Here is a 19,869-nt window from a genome sequence, read left to right as displayed (position 1 = left end):
AGCAAGCCGCCTGGGACTTGAAGTTCTTTGGAACAGATGACGATGAGAGGACTTTGACCGTTTTACGACGTTTCTCCCAGTTGTAGACCGGGGGGGGGGGGGGGGGGGGGGCTATGTCCAAAACTTTAACGCTATAAATGCTCGTAATCAACAATGATGAGTTTTCCAAGTAGCTCAACGGCATTGCATGAGACTTCTATATAACCCTCCTAGCTTGCTCGCTTTTCCTGATAACAAAAAAGCCACCACCAACAAATGCAAGGACGCTGTTCCATATTTATGATACTTTTTCACCCATCAGACACACTATCCCACCTTCTCCTCTACCACCATCGAGCAGATATCTTCTAACAGCTTACCCAGTTCACACTTACTTCCCTGTCTTTCCAAACCCCGCTGTACACAGACAGCACCCTCACACTTATCGCTCCCTTTGAATCAAGTTCCACTCGTACTATAACCACAAACCACTCGTTAGCATATTTCATTCCCATGTCATGATCAAAAAAAGAGAAAGAGAAAAGAACTTACCACCCGCCCATCATCGTCCCCCGTGTAAACACACCCCGGCATCGGGCTAATACACGTAATCGCCGCCTCCACATTCTGTCCCGTCTCACTCTTGGTATTGACGTGATCCAGTCTCCGTACCAGCTCCAACACCCACTTATTGCTGCCCGGTTTCTGATAGTCGACCGTCTTCCGCCACACATTCACCCTCCCGCGCTTGTGGCCGGTAAACACCAGGTTCTCCTCGACCCACTCGTTGCCGCCGCCGCCGACGGTGCTGGTGGACGTGCCTTCGTAGAAGGCGCAGGAGTGGATGTAGTCGCTATTGGCCGAGTCTGGGTCGGAGGAACACACGTTTTGGTCGAGGATGAGTTCGCCATTGAGCGTGTAGAGCAGAACGTTCGGTCCGCTGCAGAGCATGATCTCGCCCGTCACGTCGTGGATGCGCGCGCACTCGACTGGTCTGGCTAGGGGTAGCTTGCGGATAAACTCGAGTCTGTTTAAATCCCAGAGGAAGGAGATGCCGTCCTGCGAGACTGTCACAAACGTGCTAAAGGCCTTGGACACGGCGATGGTGGTCACGGGCATCTTGTGGCCGAACAAGGAAGAACGGGGCACCAGCTCGACGGGCTTGCCGGGGCTGGACTGGACCGTGTACACGGACACGACGCAGTCCTCGCCGGCGGTGATGAGGGTCTTGGAATCGGCGAAGGTTAAGGTCGAGAGCTGCCCGATGTGTAGGTTCTCGAAGAGGCCGGCGGGCTTGCGGTCGTTGGTGAAGAAGAAGCGCACGCTGCCGTCGGCGTAGCCCCATTCGAGGAACTTGTCGTATTGTGGGGGCAAGTTCAGACGGAAGGGCGAGGCGCAGAGCAGGCGGTCGAGTTTGGGTGCGTAGATCAGGGACGATACGCGCTCGTGGCTGTCGAGAAGGGGATGTGGTTGCTTGGTCAGAGCGTGGACGGAGGTGTCCAGTCTCTTGATGGGACACCTGGCGTGCTCGCGCGCGGGATGTGGTTTAGTGAACACCTGATGAGGTGTCTGGCCAAAGTTGTGGATGATATTGGTCGCAATAAGACGCTCCTGGGGATCGGAGATGTTATCCAGGTCTTTGCCGCCTTTGTACGATAACGGGTGGAACACATTGCAGGCTTCCACTGCCGCATCTCCGCGCTGCTTGTATCCGAAGACAAGATCAATCCATTGGTGCAGTCTCTGACTGACATACGGGCTCTCGAGCGCTTCACGGTTCTTGGCAATGAAAATCTTGGGATCTCCCTTGGCCCACGGTGGCAGGATGACATTATCTACCTTACCGCCATCGCCCTGGCGAGTGCCAAAGTTATACCCATTGATGTTGGTCAAAAACTCGGGAAGGTAGAAGAACTCGGGAGTCAGCTCACGGACGTCGGTGCCGTTGTCTTTTGAAGCGGATTCCCAAGCACCTTGGATCGAGTAGAACAGCCTGTCAGCGTGGTCAAACGAGCCACCCTGCATCAGTATGAACGTCTGCACGAAAGGTGGCAGACGAATCAAGTACGACGAGACGATCATGGCCGACGAGTAATGGGTACCGTAATGGTAAGGTTGTTCATCCATCTCAGCCAAGCTTTGGTACTTGGCTATAAAAGTTTCCATACGGCTCTTCGTTTGGGCACCCATGGGCTTCGAGAGATCTCTGAACGTAGCCGGGTCATTAAGATCGAGTTCCTCGCTGGTATAGTCTGCCAGCACCCAGGGGAAGACGGGATACTGCGTGAGATCATTGAATGTTCTGCCAGCCATGGTGTTGACCAGCATCAGATAGTGAAAGTTGGAGATCTCACCCTTCTGCCACTTCCTCATCATAGGATTCCAAGCAGAAGAGTTGAAGATGCTTCCGAACTTCATCCCCAGAGTCTGCGGTGCCTCTTCACTAAACTTGAGACTCTCAAGTCGCCAGGCGTCCTCGGGCGTGGGTAGCAAGTTCGGCCCGTTGCTGTGAGGAGTCTTGTTCATCATCCGGTTGTAGATCTCGTCCCTCATGGCAGAGTTAAGAGCTGTAAACAGGTAACTCCTACCATCGGTAAAAAAAATCTCGATGGCCACATCGCGAAAAAGGAAGCGACGTTTTGAAACACTAAGAACATCCTGCCACCTCCAGCTGCGCGACTCCTGATCGGTACGGTTCTGGCCTTGCCTGCGGTTGTCATTGCTCTGGCCGGAAATCATGACCGAGAAAGGATCTCGGTCTTCCGCGGGTGCTTGCCAGACGTTGATGATTTCTCCATCGGGGCTCTGGAAGAGATTATCCATCAAGTACAGGGCCTCCTTGCCGATAATCAGGATACCCTCAGATGCATCTAAGCCGATGATGCGAGAGATATTGTAGACATTTTGCACCGTATCACCCTGCTGTAGTCGCCGCATGACCTTCCGGTTCTTGTCTTCAAAGGCATCATCTTGTTCGTTCGGATCATCCACAAGCTCGTAGTCATCCTCGGGTGAGACACTTTGTTGGTCAGAATCGCCTGGCGCGAGTTTCGGCGCTAGGTTCGTGTTGGAGTCACTTGCGGACTCAACTCCTGCGGTTCTGCTCTGCGTCTGGGCGACGGACGAAGGCGCACGGCTTCTCCGACCAGACGACGAGCTGTTACCCGCGGCTAAACTTGAAGCCGGAGCGCCGCTGCCAGCATTACCCCTCGGTTGATAATCCGGTTGTTGCGTGGCAGCATAATCGGGGAGCAGCCGAAGACGCATGCGATTTCGACCCTCTGTGCGATCAAGCTTCCACTTGATTTTCTGCTCCTTGGCAAACACCGCACCAGGCCGGTACAGCTCGCGCTCCATTTTCGCAAAGGATGAAGCCAGGAAAGCGTTATCATCCTGCTGATCCTGCTGGAGCCTCTGGTGTTTGAAGTGTTCGGTGAAGTAGATGCTCTTCATCCACGTGTTGTTGCTCATCTCATGCCGAAGCAAGATGCTATCGCGTTCCATGGCTTCGGTGTGCCATTGTCTGAGTTTGTCCTTGCGATTCCTCATCCGCGACCTAGCGCTGTCTGCTGTGCGCTGGTTCTCAGTACGCACATAATCCTCCCATGTCTTGGACATGCCGCCGAAGAACAAGATATCGAGGGATGAACGATGACTGTCCACCCACTCGAGGAAGGACTGATCATCCAGCTGGGTGAGTCTTCTGAAACCCCTGGCTAGTGGCTGTTGGTCAGGGCTCATAAACTGACGGAATAGCAGCGATGACTCCTCGGGCTTCTGGACGAGCATTATCCTCCACACCATCGCTGCCATGAGACGGATGGGCTCGCGGGTGTCGACCAGCTTGTTGTATAACTGATACCAGAGGAGTTTCATGAAGTCATCATCGAGGGTCAAACAGTTCAGTAGGACAGCTTGCCAGTAGAGGAGTTTCTCCATGATCGATGTGGCTTCCTGGTCAGTTGTCTGCGGGTCGTCCATGTCGGAGAGCTTCAACAAAACAAGCTTCAGGAATGTCGCTCTGATGGTATTGACCGCAGAACTGCAAAGCCGGACACTCTTCGTGTTTGAGACATCTGGCCGCTGTAGATACTCCAACAGCGTTCCAGTAAAGTCAAGCATAGTCTCGGCGCCGTTGATGAACCAGCCCTCAAAGATGGCCTCTGCCATATGCATGTTGAGACGTGACATGTTCTGCAAAACCCTAGGTTCCAGAAGGGCCTTCTGGTCCAACTGAACGGCGTTTCTCAGCTGAGTGATGGCATTGCGTAGGATGTAGGTCTCGAAGTACGCCTGATGCTCCTGGAAGCCTGGCGGAACCTTGAGGAAGAGGCCGAATCCTGTAAAGTCCTTACGCGACAATATCTGGTCGTTGAAGACGCTGATAATGAGTTCCAGAATGCCCTCCAGAACCACGTTACTAACTTGCTGTGTGGCAACCTTCTTTTTCGGTGACATGATGTGGTTGAGACGGGAAGGCGGAGGTGACATGGGTTGGTCTTGAGCAACGAGGATAAAAGACGAGGGCCTGCGCAAAGGTGTACCGCGAGGTTGCCCCGGTGAAGGGGTTGGCTGCTCAGCCACAGCGATATTGGTCGTTCGCACGATCGGAGTTGCTGATGATGATGACCCGGCCACTGGCCGAATGATCACATCCACTCCGTCGAAATTGAGCGAGGAGTCCTTAGATCCAAGTTCAGTTTCGGGAGAGACTGGATCGGCACTAACGACGATAGGATACAAAGCCGATAGCAGTAGCCGCACATAGTCTGATGCCAGCGTGAAATCGCGGAAGCTCTCAGATCGGCTATACATGTCTGCCATGAAACGCACAACTGTTTGCAAAATGCTCGCATGGTTAGTGACCCTCTCTTTATCAGGCATGGGTGCTCCTGGAAGTTTTCGTTAGTAAAAACGATCAAAAAAACAGTAGAATCAAACTTACTCCTAGATTCAAGTGCCTGGCCCAACTCCATAGATCTGGCTCTAGGCCTTGTATGAACCGCAGCTAGATTACCCCCAGACGTGGTAGCCCCGGGGTATTCGGTTGCCGGCGAGTCGGGATCATCCTGATACCTGAGAATATCCCTAAGACCATGTTGCAACATAGCAGTCATAACCGGGAGCACATCTGGGTATACCACTTTGCTGTCTCCAAAGATCTCCAAGAGGCTGAAGAAGTCAAACGACTTGTCAAAGTCGATCTTGGCGACATCGTATCCAAAAAGGATACTGAAGAGGATGGCCCAAAGAGTGGGAATGTCCCACCAATGTTTTAACCGATGTGCCATGATCCAAAAGCCACCGGTTTTAGAGGCGAACTTAGCTGTGTAACTGGTGGGCTGGGTGACAAGTAGACGAGCGAGGATCTTGCACCCATAGACGACGATTTCGGGATCGTTTTCGGCGAGCAGGTAGAGTAGCCACTGGCTCGTCGTCAGCACGAACTCCTTTTCTGAGCCCTTGATATTAATCACCTTGTTGGTCACCGTCTTGGCAAACCTGCTAATGTCCACCAAGTTGTTCTTCTCACAGAGGATCTTGGTGTACATCTCCAGCATCTTCACACCAAGCTGTTTTCGTGTAAGCATCCTAGACCCAGTGCTGGAAGACGGCTCGCTGTATTCCGGAGAAGGTCGCTTGGCGGAATAAGGGCCGGGGCCGGGGGTGGCTGAACGACTAGCTGAAGAAAGGGCTCTAGGTGTTCGCGGCAAAGAGTTTGCAGGAGTATGGAAGGTGTAAGTGATGAAAAGAGCAAGAGAGCGATAAACTTCAGCACTATAACTGCACCTGACCAGGGCCTCAAACGAGGTCAGGAAGTATGGTAAGATGTCTTCTGAAATGGTTTCCGTCTTCAGAGCGTCTAACAGCCGCTTGATGATACCTGTATCGAGAGTAGTGAGTTCCACAAGATCATTTCTCAAAGGGATACAAGGCCACAACGTACGCATGCGTAGAAGCCTACGACTATTGAATTGGTGGTGCTTGCTGTTCACCGCGAAAGTAACAAACTGCTTGTAGTATAGCTCCTGTATAATGGGTGCAGATTTGCGCCAGAAGTCGGGGTCGATCAAAAGGATGCGATATGCAAGAGGATTCACGATAAACGACTCAATGGGTTCAGCATGCTTGTAGCCAACAAAACTCAGCACAAGGCTTAGCAACTGAAAGGTGAGCCTGGTCTTGTCATCGGGGCTGAGTGAGAGCTTCCATGAAGGATTGTCAGAAGCAGAGGCACCATATCCCAGCTTGGCACGTAGTAGCATGCTCAGGATGGCATAGCCGTTGTCCCGTTCCATGGCTTCGCTGTTTCTCCAGCTGTGGGTGATGCAGTGCAGCATTATCTCAACGGCACGCACGAGGTCATCACCTGTGGTAGTCCGCTCGACAATCTTGAGAGCAACGGGTGTGAAGCCGGCCAAGCGCCAAAGGTTATCGTCGAAGTAGTAGGGAGTAGCAAGTATTGGGTCGCCGGTAAGAACTCCAGAACCATTGGCTCTTATTAACGCATCATTAATGCAGGACACGGCTCCGTTTATCGCAACAGGAGTCCCATTTTTGGTGGTTGAGTGCAACAAGTTGGTGACCGAGTGCCGAGAAAGAGACCGAAACAGCGTTGATTCCATGAACTTTCCATCGGCTCGGAACACAGCTCGGGGAAGTATACTCAACAGCACCTTGTGCTCCGGGACGATGGTTCCAGCCTTGTCCCTGATAGCTCTCAAGATGTCCGACACCTCATCTTTGCCAGGATGGAAGATTTCATTTCGCAAGCCCAAAGCAGCCGAAGCCTCATAAGTTTGGAAGCTACCAAGACAATCCTGGAAGTTACCTTGGTAACGAGGTCCCAGTCGGTAGTGTACAGCTAGGAGATCATCACTTAAGACATCCTCGAACAAGTGGGCAGAAGCGAGTGACCACTTTGAGTGTACAAGTCCCGGGCCGACTTGAGTTGCCAAGTCCCGAGGAGTGCCCAGGAAGGCTTGCACGGGGTTCGTTTTGTTGGCATTGGACGTGAAGGATGCAAAGCTGTCGGTACTGGCGTTGGAAATTGGAGGTGTGCTCGGGTACGAGGACCGTATCTGTTCGGCGAACTCTCCGTTTACAAAAAGACTCGCTTTGCTCGTCGTCAGAGCCTTAGGCTTCCGGTGAACGATGGCAATATGGTACCATTGGTTTGGCTTGAAGACAACCGACTTGAATCTGACACTAGGTCTTGAAGACGTTACTGACGTTTGAAGGATGAAGTTCTTAGTATCTTTCTCTAGGTACGCCAAGAGGAAACATGTTTGGGTAGAGTCGAAGACCCCGAAAAGCGTTGTATGAGACTTGGGATCAAATCTGTCAACACGAACCCAAGCTGTGAAAGTATATCCATGCGCTGATTGTGGCGGAAAGGTTCTACCAAGACTCGGTAGCTCGATAGAGGCGTGGCCATGGAGTGAGAGGTCGAACTGCACAAATGGAGGGCCATTGTGCTTTTCTGACATGTCCACGCAAAACTCGGACATGACAGCGTCCTGGCGGGAGAGCAAGAACTGGGCATCTGCAAGCTCGTCAATTCCAAGCGATATCAGCTTTCTGCAAAGCCCTGCAGTGTTTTTCTGTTCTGCCTCTGCAAGCAGGCGGTTCTCGGAAAAGAGGACGCGCAAAAGCCGGGACAGGATGCCAGTTCCATGGATGGCTGTCAAGTTGAAGAACGAGACGGAGGCGACGCATGATAAAGCTGTCAACGCAATCGTGGAGGCGTGGCTGGCCGCAGCACCCTCGGTTCTTGGAATGGACTCCCAGAATCCCACAATCGTGCGGATGATTTCGGGATTCTGAACAACAGTGGTCGGTCCAATGATGGCTTTCAATCTCTCCTGAATAACAATCCAGCGCTCATGATCTGTGGGTCGTCGTTCCACCTCCTGTTTTTGTTCCTGAACTTCATCTTGTTTACTCGATTCGGGCTCGGTTGGCGTCTGTTCCAGTGTCTTTCCTTCTTCGGCAACAGAGCGGCACAGCTCGTCGAGACGCTGATCGTCGAGGAAAAAGGAGAGCAACTTTCCAAACAGCTGGCAGTTTGTCCAAAGGTCCGAGTCGCCTCCTCCAACGCCAATGCTAGCAATTATCTGCTCCAAGGCCTCCCAACCTCCACCTTCAACCCTGTCCTGGAAATAACGTCTGTTGCCAGGGTGCCCTCGGAAGAGAGCCGAGATGGTGGCCAGGATGACGTGGAGCAGATCGAACAAGCCAACACGCTCGGCTTCGGTGCGCTTTTGTGGGTTGTAGAAGCCGGAAAACGATCGCAGAACATCGAGAAGGGTTTGGAAGCCGCGCAAGTAGCGGAAGTCGTCTTGTGGCGGGGAGGGAGGTCGCGCTGCTGCGATATGTTGGTGTATCCTTCGTATATGGTCTATCAGCTCGTCTATGTCGGGATATCCGTTGGCACCCGGCGCTCTCGTCGTATCTAGAAGACGGTCGAGGAGGCTCTTGAGGACTTCGGCCGCTTTCGAGGTCTGGACCGCCGAAGCCGAGGTCGACGACCGGTAGCGGCGTGACCGCACGGCGAGCATCGTGTATGTAGTCTATAGTACAGTCGTGGGTCGGCGACGAATGTGTATTTTGTATAACCATGTATCAAGTGCGGAATCAAGTCGACGTTGCGAGGTCCCCAGCACCCAGCGCGGGTTTAGGGGTATGTCCAGGACGGCCTTCATGGAATGGCAACGGAGCAATCTCGAAAATGGTCTGAGGAGAGCCCTCACAGCACCATCCTCAGCTCAATGCCTAATGTAGCCAGGATCCAAATCGAGGAAGCATCCACTGCGTGCCAAGTGACTGTAGGTAGCCAGTGGTCGTCGGTCTAGCCTCCGTAGGTGTGGTGTTTAAGTTAAAGATGGACGGCTGCAATGTCGTGTGGTTGTGTTGTCTGGCAAAGGCGGGGTGGTCGACTGGGGGCAACAAAAGCAGACAACGAACACAAGTTGAAAAAGCTGGTTGGAATACAGTATCAAAAGAAAGATAGGATTGCTGGTCTGTTACTTTTTTTTTCTCCGTGTTGTTTCTGCGATGCCTACCACGCGTCCCTATCTCAAGGTGCGGGTCGTTGTGCAAATAAGATTGAGAAGCTCCTCTTGTGTTCAGCCTCGAGCTAAGAAAGTGTTCAGGTTCCATTGCGGCTTCTCCTTCCAATGACAGCGGGCCCCCTGTGTTGTTGGTGCGGTTCAGCGGCCCAGTGGCATAATTCTAGTGGATAGCCTTCTGCTGGCAGGAGAGATCAGGCTGGAAGTGGAAGGGATGGAAGCGAGAGGGGTAAGCCCACCTGTGGCGGTGCCTGCCTAAAACGGACTTCAGGGGAACTTTTGGTCGCTGCTTCCACTTGCGTAACAAATTGACTGTCTTCAGGTCTGCCATTTCTTGCGAGATTTCGAGCTTCGCTTGTATGTTAACTTGAATCTAAGCAATTTGCCTTTGGTCATTATAGGTACCTTAATTTGTTCATTTAACAGCGCCAAGGTGGGCTCGATACGGGACCAAAGTCCGTCCATCCGGTTCAAGTTGATGGTGTTGGACTCTGGTATGGCATGTCAGGCTGTTCAACATACGGGAAACAGTTCATGAATAGGTACGCATCAGTCACTAGGGCTCTGTAAGTGACTCTTGTTGACTCTTCATTGTTGACATTCATTAGCCATTTCCAGTTCGTGGTAGGTGAAACTCGGGACTGGCTTCAATATCCGACGATGCCGATAACGTTGGACTGACTCGCACTAAAACGCCTTGATATTTCCCCTTTTAGCGAGATACCAATATCGCTGTCTCACAGACGATCCTGTAGCATCATAACTGCAAAAGATGATCAAAGACTTTGGGAAACAACCTGCTGCACAAGCTGGAAATCAAAAGTTTATCCTGACAATGTGGGTTTTTGAGGTTTATCTGTAGACAAACTTCTAAAACAGAGATCTACTATTATGAAGCCATGCGGAAGCTTAATGTATAAGTTGTTGGTCTTTCCAGTGTCTCAGGCTGCTTTGGTATAGGTTCCCACGTTGGTTTAACCACCTTGTGAACCTTTTTTGCGTTCAGCTTTTGTGATTGCCAGTTGCGAACAGAGAACTGGCTGGAGGTTCGTTATGTTCATTTTCTGTACAATGTCTGAGTTGGGATGACAGACTCGTACTTCCAACTAGACCCTCAAGACTCTAGCCTTTCTCTTTGGACGATTCCAACTTTGAAACAATGGGCTGCCGGTGGTTCTTTATCTCATTGGCAAGGCGTTCCAACAGCATGCACGTGAGTGTCGTTATTGACCGCTTGGTACCTCTATGGCGAATCGTCAGCGCACCCGAAAGCTAAAAGGGCTGACCGCTTTCTGGGGAGGATTCCCACAGTTGTTAGTGCACGCTCCGGCGTCTCAAGTCAACATTGACGGTTGTCATGCCATTTAACAGCCTGAAAAGCAAACAAAAATATCGAGTGTTTCACTCACTTCCACAAAGAGCGTACTGAAGAAACCAACTCTACCAAGAAACGGTTCTCCTGAAACGCTTCCAAACCATCCCAATGGCCTCAACGCTCAGCTCTTCCAAGGCAGTCGAGGCAGTCTGTTGCCTGAATGGCCATTACATCATCCCTTCTGGGATACTGATTGGTAGCTGATAACGGCCGAAACCGATAACGAACCCTGGTCTGATCCCAGAGCTCCACTTACGCGACACGCTGCTTGCTTCGACGTGTGCCTGCGTGTTAATGGGCCATTCATTGTCCACTCATCCAACGCACCACTCGCGTCCCTGAACTAACGCGACAAAGTGCCTGGATTTACGGGGCGGACCTCGCTGATAATCTCCAATCGCTCGTCTCATCATCTCACCGCTTCCGCTTTCGAGGGAACCGGAGGAGCACGCAAAATGCAACCGTAAAAGCGGTGATTCCAGGCCCCGGAGGGTTATTTGCTGGCAGATAGCGCTATGATGTAATCGTTGGCGAGTCCCCAGAACCATCAAGGTTCCGGCTTCAGCGGGCTAAGCTTCTCCGAGGCCGCAAGGGTCTCTTCATTCCCTTGGCCGTGGCAGCCGCCCGTGGAGCCTGACTCACTGACCACTCCAAACACAGCGAAACTCCAACAAGATGGCATTGTCCAAGAACTCGATTCTTCGTCGTTGTTCGTATTCTTTGCTGCAACTGGGTTGATGCATTGATAACCCATCAAAGACCTGAGCCACCCGAGCCAAACTCGCTCTCCTGGTGCAACACAGTGAGATATGACCGCTGTCACCTCCGGTGCTCAGCATCAACTGAGTCAGAAGGGCTGGTAGGGGCTGGTAACCAAGGGCCCGGGGGTGCTGTGTTGATTGTGTGGGGGACAAGGGGCCTCCTACAACCTGGCACGTGCCGCATGCCAGATGACCACTTTGACCTCCAGTTCCGGTGCGGAGATCCCCCGCCCCTGGCTTCGCACTTGGCATGCTGGCAAGCTGGATTGGATTCGCAAGGACAGTGTCGGATCGCTTACCAAAAGACAAATCATTGGGATCAGTCGGTGACCTGCTTTGCGAGCAGATACTGATGAAGCGAGGCGTCCTGAGCGAGAAGAGACACCTGAGAGGACGATAGATCAAGGTACCATATGCACAGTATCAATCCGCTCGACAGGCATGCCTATCAAGGTGGAAACAGTGTCTCACCTGTCATGGTGTACGGTTGCGGTTACTCACAGCCTCAGGCCCTCACAGCCTCAAGGTCCTGAAGCTCCGAAGCTCAATATAGCTTGGACAAATCAAACAACGAAATGACCCCGGCCTTCTCAAACCGATACGACAGGGCGTGACCACAGGTGTGGTTGGCGGTTGACGATCTGGGTGGCAGCCTTGCCGGGGAAGCGTCGCAGGCGTGTGGCAGGTTGGGATGGCCAGAATGGATGGCTCATGGTAAAGATGGATCATCGATATACATTGTCGATATCAAGATAGGTACTGTAGGGTACACATAGGATAAGCTTAGTGTAGCGCAGTAGTCCGTACAACAGGTGGGAACCCGCTCCGTTTGTTGTCACCTCATCCAGGCCCGTAGAGGTGTCATTCATAACAAGCAATCAACACACTCGACACTCGCCTACAAACCACTTACCATCCCTCATCCGGTACCGGGAAATGCGGCGACTTTTGCTTCGGTGCTGGCCATCGTTAGTCCTCTTCTCGAAGCGTTCGATTGTTGACGTGTCGAAACCAATGCAGGAGGTCTGAATCTCCTTGCATCTCTTGCTGGTTCTCGGTTCCGAGTCTCGACAGACGACAAGCTGATTGACCGGGGCAATGGACTTGGATTGAGTGATTGACTGATAAGCCGCGACGTGACCGCTCTTATCGGTCGGATGCAGGCCTGTTGCCCCCTTGTGGAGCAAGCGCGAACTCACACCATTGGTCGCTCCGCCTTTGGCTAGTCCAGTTCGGGTTAGGGATGGGCGTCCCCAGGGCTTGGGGGTGCCTGCGGGTTGAGTGACAGGAGCTTCCCTGAGGCAACAGCACCCACCAGCACCAGGCCGTGCACGCTTACGCATCCGTCCTGTTCTTTATCAGGACGTCCTTCCCGTGCTTCCTCGACTGAGCTTGCCTTCCCTTCTTCTTTCCTCTTCATCCGCCTGTCCACCCATCCCTTGTCCCATCATCATCATCACCAGCCAACGATCGAGGAGCTTCGTCGTTGTCGGTTTATTATTCTTTTCATTCACATCCAGTTTTCATCCTCTTTGAAGTCGTAGCCCAAACCGACTTCGCGCCGTTCCTTTCGTTGGTATCGGTCATCAATCACACAACATGAGAGGCCTTCTCGCTCTATCGCTAGCAGCCTGTGCTGCGGCGGCCCCAGCAGTCAACCATGAGTCGATTCATGGCGATGCTGCCCCCATTCTTTCGTCCTCCAACGCCGAGGTCGTTCCCAACTCCTACATCATCAAGTTCAAGAAGCACGTCACCGATGACAAGGTGTCGGACCACCACACATGGATCCAGAAGATCCACTCCTCCCGTATGGATCTGAAGAAGCGTAGCCAGATCCCCATGGTCGACGATGTCTTTCGCGGCCTCAAGCACACATACAAGATTGGCCAGGACTTTATGGGCTACTCTGGTCACTTTGACGAGGACACCATTGAGGCTGTTCGCATGCACCCTGATGTAAGTCACACAACGCCACCGCTATCCACACCGGCAGCCCTGAAACCTTACTGACGCGTTTTCCAAAACAGGTCGAGTACATCGAGCGTGATAGCGTTGTCCACACCATGAGCATCTCGGAAGATGTTGATGCCGAGGGCAAGTGCGACAGCGATATCGAGAAGTCCGCTCCTTGGGGCTTGGCTCGTATCTCCCACCGTGATACTTTGAGCTTCGCTACCTTCAACAAGTACCTCTATGCCGCTGAGGGTGGCGAGGGTGTCGATGCCTATGTTATCGACACCGGTACCAACACCGAGCACGTGGACTTCGAGGGCCGTGCCAAGTGGGGCAAGACCATCCCCAACGGCGATGCTGATGTCGATGGGAACGGTCACGGCACCCACTGCTCCGGCACCATCGCTGGCAAGAAGTACGGTGTTGCCAAGAAGGCCAACGTCTACGCCGTCAAGGTCCTCCGCTCTAACGGCTCTGGCACCATGGCTGATGTCGTTGCCGGTGTTGAGTGGGCTGCCAAGTCCCATATCGAGAACGTCAAGGCTGCCAAGGATGGCAAGCGCAAGGGCTTCAAGGGCTCCGTCGCCAACATGTCCCTTGGTGGTGGCAAGACCCAGGCTCTTGATGACACTGTCAACGCCGCTGTCTCCGTCGGCATTCACTTTGCCGTCGCTGCTGGCAACGATAACGCCGATGCTTGCAACTACTCTCCTGCTGCTGCTGCCAAGGCCGTCACCGTCGGTGCCAGCGCTATTGATGACAGCCGTGCCTACTTCTCCAACTATGGCAAGTGCACCGACATCTTCGCTCCCGGTCTCAGCATTCTCTCCACCTGGATCGGCAGCAAGTATGCCACCAACACCATCTCTGGCACTTCCATGGCCTCTCCCCACATTTGCGGCCTTCTCGCCTACTACCTTTCTCTTCAGCCTTCCAGCGATTCTGAGTACTCTCTCGCTGAGATCTCTCCCGAGAAGATGAAGGCCAACCTCCTCAAGATCGCCACCGTCGGTGCCCTCAGTGACATGCCCCGTGACACCCCCAACCTCCTCGCCTGGAACGGTGGTGGCTGCAGCAACTACTCTGCCATCGTCGAGGCTGGTAGCTACAAGGCCACCCCCAAGGCCAAGTCTGACAAGATCTCTTCCGTCTCTGAGCTTGAGAAGGCTATTGAGCACGACTACGAGGTCATCTCCGGCAAGGTCGTCAAGGGTGTCTCTTCCCTCTCCGACAAGGCTGAGAAGCTCTCGGAGAAGATCCACAACATGGTTGATGAGGAGCTCAAGGAGTTCCTCGAGGAGATCGCTCGTTAAAGGGATGAATACTTTTTAATAGCGTGTCATCAGTAGCGCAATGACTATGGCTGGGCTTTTCAGATGCCCTCTTTGGAACTAGGTTGGGACGGGCACTGTTCTGGGTTTTGGGATAGGTTTCGGATGGGCGTGGGACAGCCCCAGGAGTTTTCATGTACAGTATGCACAATATGGGTCACTGATGAGTTTGGGATGGCATGCATTTTCGTACGTAATCAGGTACTTATCTATCCATCATGAGAAACACAAGGTTATTTTGCCTTTGACACAATTACTCTCCCTAGTTTGTTATTTGTGCTTGTTCAAATACCCTTAAGATGCACCGGTTATGATGTTTTCGCGTATCTTGAGTTATTCTCGGTTCGGCTCTCGGAACCCCTGAGGCGATCCAAGGTACGTCCCCTCGTCCCCTAGAATTCTATCTTGGGCATCTCCGTGCACTCCACTGACATCCCAGATGTAGCTCATCTCGACTGGATCACCAACTTCGAGGTTCGCTCTCTCCAGAATTACGGTTGGTTGACGTGGCAGGCGCAAATCGATTCGCGCTTTCCACAGGCTCTAACCAGAGGTCATTGCGTGATAGCAGTAACGGCGATGCACCTTCCTCCAAGTTTATGGATTCTCTTCGAAGCGAGAACCGGTCCCGACCTCGGTCATCATGACTTCCCGAGTCGTTTTCTGGCGACTGCCCTTATCATGGCTGCACACAAAAGGGCGTCAATGGCGATTTCCTCACAAGATGTCGTTGGATTTTCCCTCATCTCTTTGGGATTTCACTCCCGTGCCAAGTTGCTCCATCAAAACTCTTGTGTGTCGCCGATCCAAAAGACCTCATTTCGCCTGAAATAGGGTTAGATGCACAGCTTTACGGCGGATCAATCACGAGGCTATCGCTTGTCAATTCGCAATCAACGAAGGATCTAATAATTACTCTTTCCCTTACCCTTTTTTACGTCCAAGAAAAAGGGCTGCTGCCCCCGTCAGTCAGATCCGATGCTACGTCGACAGAGCGTCAAGTCCAAGCCGGATCTCAGACGCCGCAAATCAACTTCGTCAGCAACCCACGGAGTCCATCTCGAACACCTCGATCCAGCCGTCGCTCAACGAGACGCCCAGGTTGCGGCCTGTCAGGCGTTTACTCGAGCTCAAGACCGGAGTGCCAAGGCAGACATGTCACTCTTTCCACCGACACCCGATAGCTCTCCACGTCGGACACAAGCAGCTCGGAGCGGTACTAAACCTGAAGCGAGCAATACTCCTCATCACGGACGGGAAAACAGCCAAGATCTTCACCGTAGACAGAGCGTGCGGTTTATGGGACCATGTTCTGTCAAAGGAGAGAGACGCCTTGGTCAAGGGGCTTACTCCCACACCAAACGAAACTCCATGGACGTTTCCCAAGCCACTGCGCAACTACAACCCAACGATCAAGATTCTAGCAGCGTTCACAGTTATAGCTTGGCCAACAACGTCAAAGAGCTTTCGATTATACACCAGTCACACCAACCCCCCAAGACTTCGCCTTCAGCTCCCGTCACCGGTCTTGCAGCCGACTATCTCCATGCTCTTGTCGCCAGCGAAGATTACTACACGCCAGAAGATAACATCGCCTCTGCTCCATCTTCATACCGTCGTATCAGAAGGTCCAGATCAATGTTCACCTCCGAAGATCCCGAGAGCAGAAAAAGTCAAGACGACGCCGTGTCGTTTGTTGATGGTAGAGTGCCCCCTTCCAGGTCAACGCTGGGTAACTCTAGCCACAAGGCGCTCTCCAGTGGCAAGGAGAATGATCCCATGACGGGGCTGCCACCACTGAGGACACCAAAGTCGATGAGCTTCTTGAGGACTCGGAGCACTCACTCCAGGTCTGACACACATAGGACCAGCATGGACCAAATGCATAGTCCCCTTGAAGCCCCCAGTGTGCTGGGAGATAGGTCCCATGCCAGCGAACGAGGTACACCACGCCTTGTATCCAAAGCTTCAACAATCTTCAGTTCAAAGAATCGAAGAGCCGAGCCCAAGTTGCGAAAGACGCTTCGAAGCGCCAGCTGTGGCGATGACTTGGCTGAAACAACCCAGAACCTGACGCTTCTAACCACACCATCGGGAAAAGACGATGGCTTTAAGCACAAGGCCAGGAAGGTCTCCAAATCCTTGAAAACAAAGCTGAAGAGTTTCTTCAATCTCACCAAATCCGAGGACTCGTGCACAATCCCGGTTCAGCACATCGACTCTCAGAGAACCCATGTCGTTGACGATGTTGGGTCAATGCACTCCACAGCATCGGATCAAGAGGTCGCGGAGAAGATCGAATGGGGCTCGATTCATCGAGTGCCTTCAAAGATCCCCTCCCTTCAGGTTGTCCCATCCAACCTCCATCACTCGAATAAGGGAAGCCTTGAGAGTCTCAGGAGTGAACGAGAACGCAATGTCTCGGATGATCAATCATTGACCACCTGGGTGCACTCGGGTCCTAGCACACTTACCAGTCAGCAACAAGAAGAATGGAGAGAATGGGAGCGGCAACGTCTTTCCATTATCAAGGAAGGCGGCCCGCACGCTCCCTCACCGTCGATTCGCAGACAAGCCCTCGGGGCTCACCTATTTCAACGCTTTGACGGCTCTACCACACAAACTAACCCGCCTGGTCCAGGCGTGGATAGCCAGCGAGTCTACTCTGCGTTGATGAAGCGGGTGCGCGATATGCACAATCAGACGTTCTCAACAGTGGAACAGCAACGCGAATTTGGGAGTGTGCCCCACGGATCTCTTCGTGAGAGATCTTCGCTTCGATCTCTGGGCAAAACACAACATCTTCACCTAGATACAGATCATATCGATACTCCAACCCGCGCTCCAAGAAAGAGCAGTTTGTCTGGATATCAAGAAGCTCAAGATCACCAAGAGGCAATGCGTTCTTCGTCTGCCACGACGTCACAGTCGGTTGAAACCGGATGGGGCGAAGCAAAAGGAGCTCGAGCCACATTCCAAGCTGGCAGGTCAAAGACCGCCCCTACTCCCGCAGTTAACTCACAGAAAGTACATCAAGATCCCTTCACAGAGCATGTCAGTCATCCACTTGAAGTTCAGGATTATCAGTCTGGAGGTCAACAGCCCCACGACAACCTGGGTCAGAACTCAGCCGCCTCAAACACACCCGGGTCACATCTGTTCCGGACAACAAGTCCGTTCCGCCGTAGTTTACGCGAGTCCATGGAGGCCGAATACAGTGCTATAGCACAGGCAATCCAGGAGTCGATCCATTATACCAGCTCCGATGACAACACGCAAGTCCGCTACTCTGGTCAGTTCGACCCTGCCTCAAAGGATAGGGCCGAGGTAACGGACAACAACGATTACACTGAGAGTGTGTATTCCACAGACGAAATTGGACCCGGTCTATCTAATGGGACAATGGATGATAGCTACAGTCTTCGCAACAGGAGATCTGTAGGCTCACCTCTGGCTTACCAGCCGGCGGACCATCGGATTGAGTCTTCCGCCAGCTCTGTTGACTGGAAGACGTGGCTATCAGCAAATGTTGGCAAGAATGAATCATCTCCCTCGACTCCAGTGGAAGTTGAGTACGCCATTCCTACGATGCCCAATAGCTTTCCCAATCGTCATGTGCGTGAGTCAACGCAGATCAACGAAGACTGCGAGGAGGAGGATGAGGTGTACTATCCTCCAACCCATCGACCGTCACTTCCGATTTCTCCCTTGGCGACAATCGAGCCCAACGTTGTGAAGTTATCGCCAGAACAACGCTCTATCAAGCGTACCACGCCACCTCTTTCCGGTAGAGCTATGCTCGAGAATGATAGCCCAGGCGCTCCTCCTATTCCCGCAAAGAGTGTTTTGAGATGCACCCCTTCGCCACTTAAGCGTTCTGGTGGCGATAGAGGTCACTACATGTCACCTTCGATCACGTCCAGTCCTGGTTTAAGTGCGGCAGTTCAACGTCAGTTTGGACCGGTGTCTACCAGGCAGAACGGCAATGCGCTTGATCGTCATAGACAAGTTGACTCCTCTGAAGATGAACATGTACGCCCAGAATTTGGAGCAGTGGCAGACAATAGGGGCATGGGAAAGTTCAAGATCTCGCAGATACTGGAGGGAGGATTTCGTCAGAGAGTAGCGAGCAGTGACAGCAGCGCGGCAGCCTTTCTTTAATGTTATTTTGGAGCAGGAGAGTTCAACTCTGGGCACAGCTAATATATGACTGACTAGTGTCAGGTCTCACTACTGAACTATATCATTTCTTTTGTATGGGTGTACAGCATGCTGCATTTGCTCTGCTAGGGGTCGACATGCACAAGGGAATTACTAGAGGACAGGTACGGTAATCGGAGTATGGGATAGGGAAAAGGGTCTAGGTAGAGAGGTGTAATCGGGTCGGTAGGGTAGATAGTCTTCCTGCTGCTCATTCAGCTTGACGACATTATGGTTATGGGAATTATCAAAAGATACGAAATGAACGAAACCAAATAGAGATATAAAAACAGCCGAAAGTCGAGGCATCCAAAAACAAAGTTACACCTTGCAATGGTGACAGCTTGTAAATCATTAACCACTCAGCTTACGCCCTATCTAGACACAGCGGTAGATCGCATATGGTACAAGCAGCCGAGTGTGATGGAGCGCAAATGTGTCAACTTAGTACACAGTCCCGAGTCCGGTACGAGGGAGGGACTGCTCGGTGAAGCTGAGGTTGAGGACGGTCTTAAGGATACAAACAACGATGAAGTCTTGTAAATCCCTTGGCGTTAATGAAGGCCACCACGAACGAACGAACGAACGAACGAACAGGCTAAACCATTAGAAGGCCCGAGAGAAAGCCAAATGATGGGAATGACGTCGGAAATCAATTGGTTGGTGTGTCGATCAACACACCCCCTCCTCTCGCTCCAAAACGCCTTCACGGAAGTTGTGCATCTGGTGGTATCACCTGATAACGGCCTTTGATGCATTGTTTGAACAGTACCTTGGTACACACAACACATACATACCTGGTCAAGGCATTATATTTGCGCAGACGGGAGAGGAAGGATGGCCCGGCACCCGCGGGTGGTCCGGTACGGAGGCCGGAGATTTGGGCCCTGCATGCGCTATGTTGTGCTTTTGGCGCTTGAATCTCCAAGACTTTAAGAGCGGCGGTGGGAGGGTGGATAGGTAGGTGGCTCAGGGTAGGTAGATGAAAACGTTCAATGAAGTGGGAGTGAGTGAAACACGTTTTCCCACTTTGACGGTGAGGTGAGGTGCCTGGGCGGGAAGGAAAGGGAAGAAATGGAAGCGTTGGTTCCGTTCATGGAAGTTGGCGTTGGAAATGGAGATAGATTGGAATGGAGCGCTTGGTGGGAACTGGGAACGGAACACAAGGGAATCGAGACGGGAACAGCCTGGTTGGT

At 52.4% G+C, this 19,869-nt stretch overlaps 3 protein-coding genes across 3 annotated transcripts; 2 read left to right on the top strand and 1 right to left on the bottom strand.

Moving 5' to 3' along the window:
* Positions 1-101: 101 nt before the first annotated feature.
* On the bottom strand, positions 102-9,074 carry SMAC4_01350 (uncharacterized protein). Its single transcript, XM_066089571.1, has 5 exons — positions 5,927-9,074; positions 5,457-5,863; positions 4,925-5,405; positions 532-4,871; positions 102-454 (listed from the first exon to the last, which is right to left on the bottom strand). The coding sequence occupies exons 1-5, from the start codon at positions 8,538-8,540 to the stop codon at positions 422-424; spliced, it is 7,875 nt and encodes a 2,624-aa protein (XP_065945801.1). The 5' UTR covers positions 8,541-9,074; the 3' UTR covers positions 102-421.
* A 3,109-nt stretch (positions 9,075-12,183) lies between these two features.
* Positions 12,184-14,455, top strand: SMAC4_01351 (uncharacterized protein; the record flags this gene model as incomplete). Its single annotated transcript, XM_066089572.1, has 2 exons — positions 12,184-13,145; positions 13,217-14,455. The coding sequence occupies exons 1-2, from the start codon at positions 12,786-12,788 to the stop codon at positions 14,453-14,455; spliced, it is 1,599 nt and encodes a 532-aa protein (XP_065945800.1). The 5' UTR covers positions 12,184-12,785.
* Positions 14,456-15,451: 996 nt separating this feature from the next.
* SMAC4_01352 (uncharacterized protein) lies at positions 15,452-18,634 on the top strand (the record flags this gene model as incomplete). The annotated part of the gene is made up of 1 exon (XM_003352470.1): positions 15,452-18,634. The coding sequence occupies one exon, from the start codon at positions 15,452-15,454 to the stop codon at positions 18,632-18,634; it is 3,183 nt and encodes a 1,060-aa protein (XP_003352518.1).
* Positions 18,635-19,869: the final 1,235 nt, after the last annotated feature.

This window comes from Sordaria macrospora, chromosome 1, assembly GCF_033870435.1.
Source record: "Sordaria macrospora chromosome 1, complete sequence".
Classification (NCBI taxonomy): Eukaryota; Fungi; Ascomycota; class Sordariomycetes; order Sordariales; family Sordariaceae; genus Sordaria; species Sordaria macrospora.
This window is presented reverse-complemented; position numbering and strand designations above follow the sequence as displayed.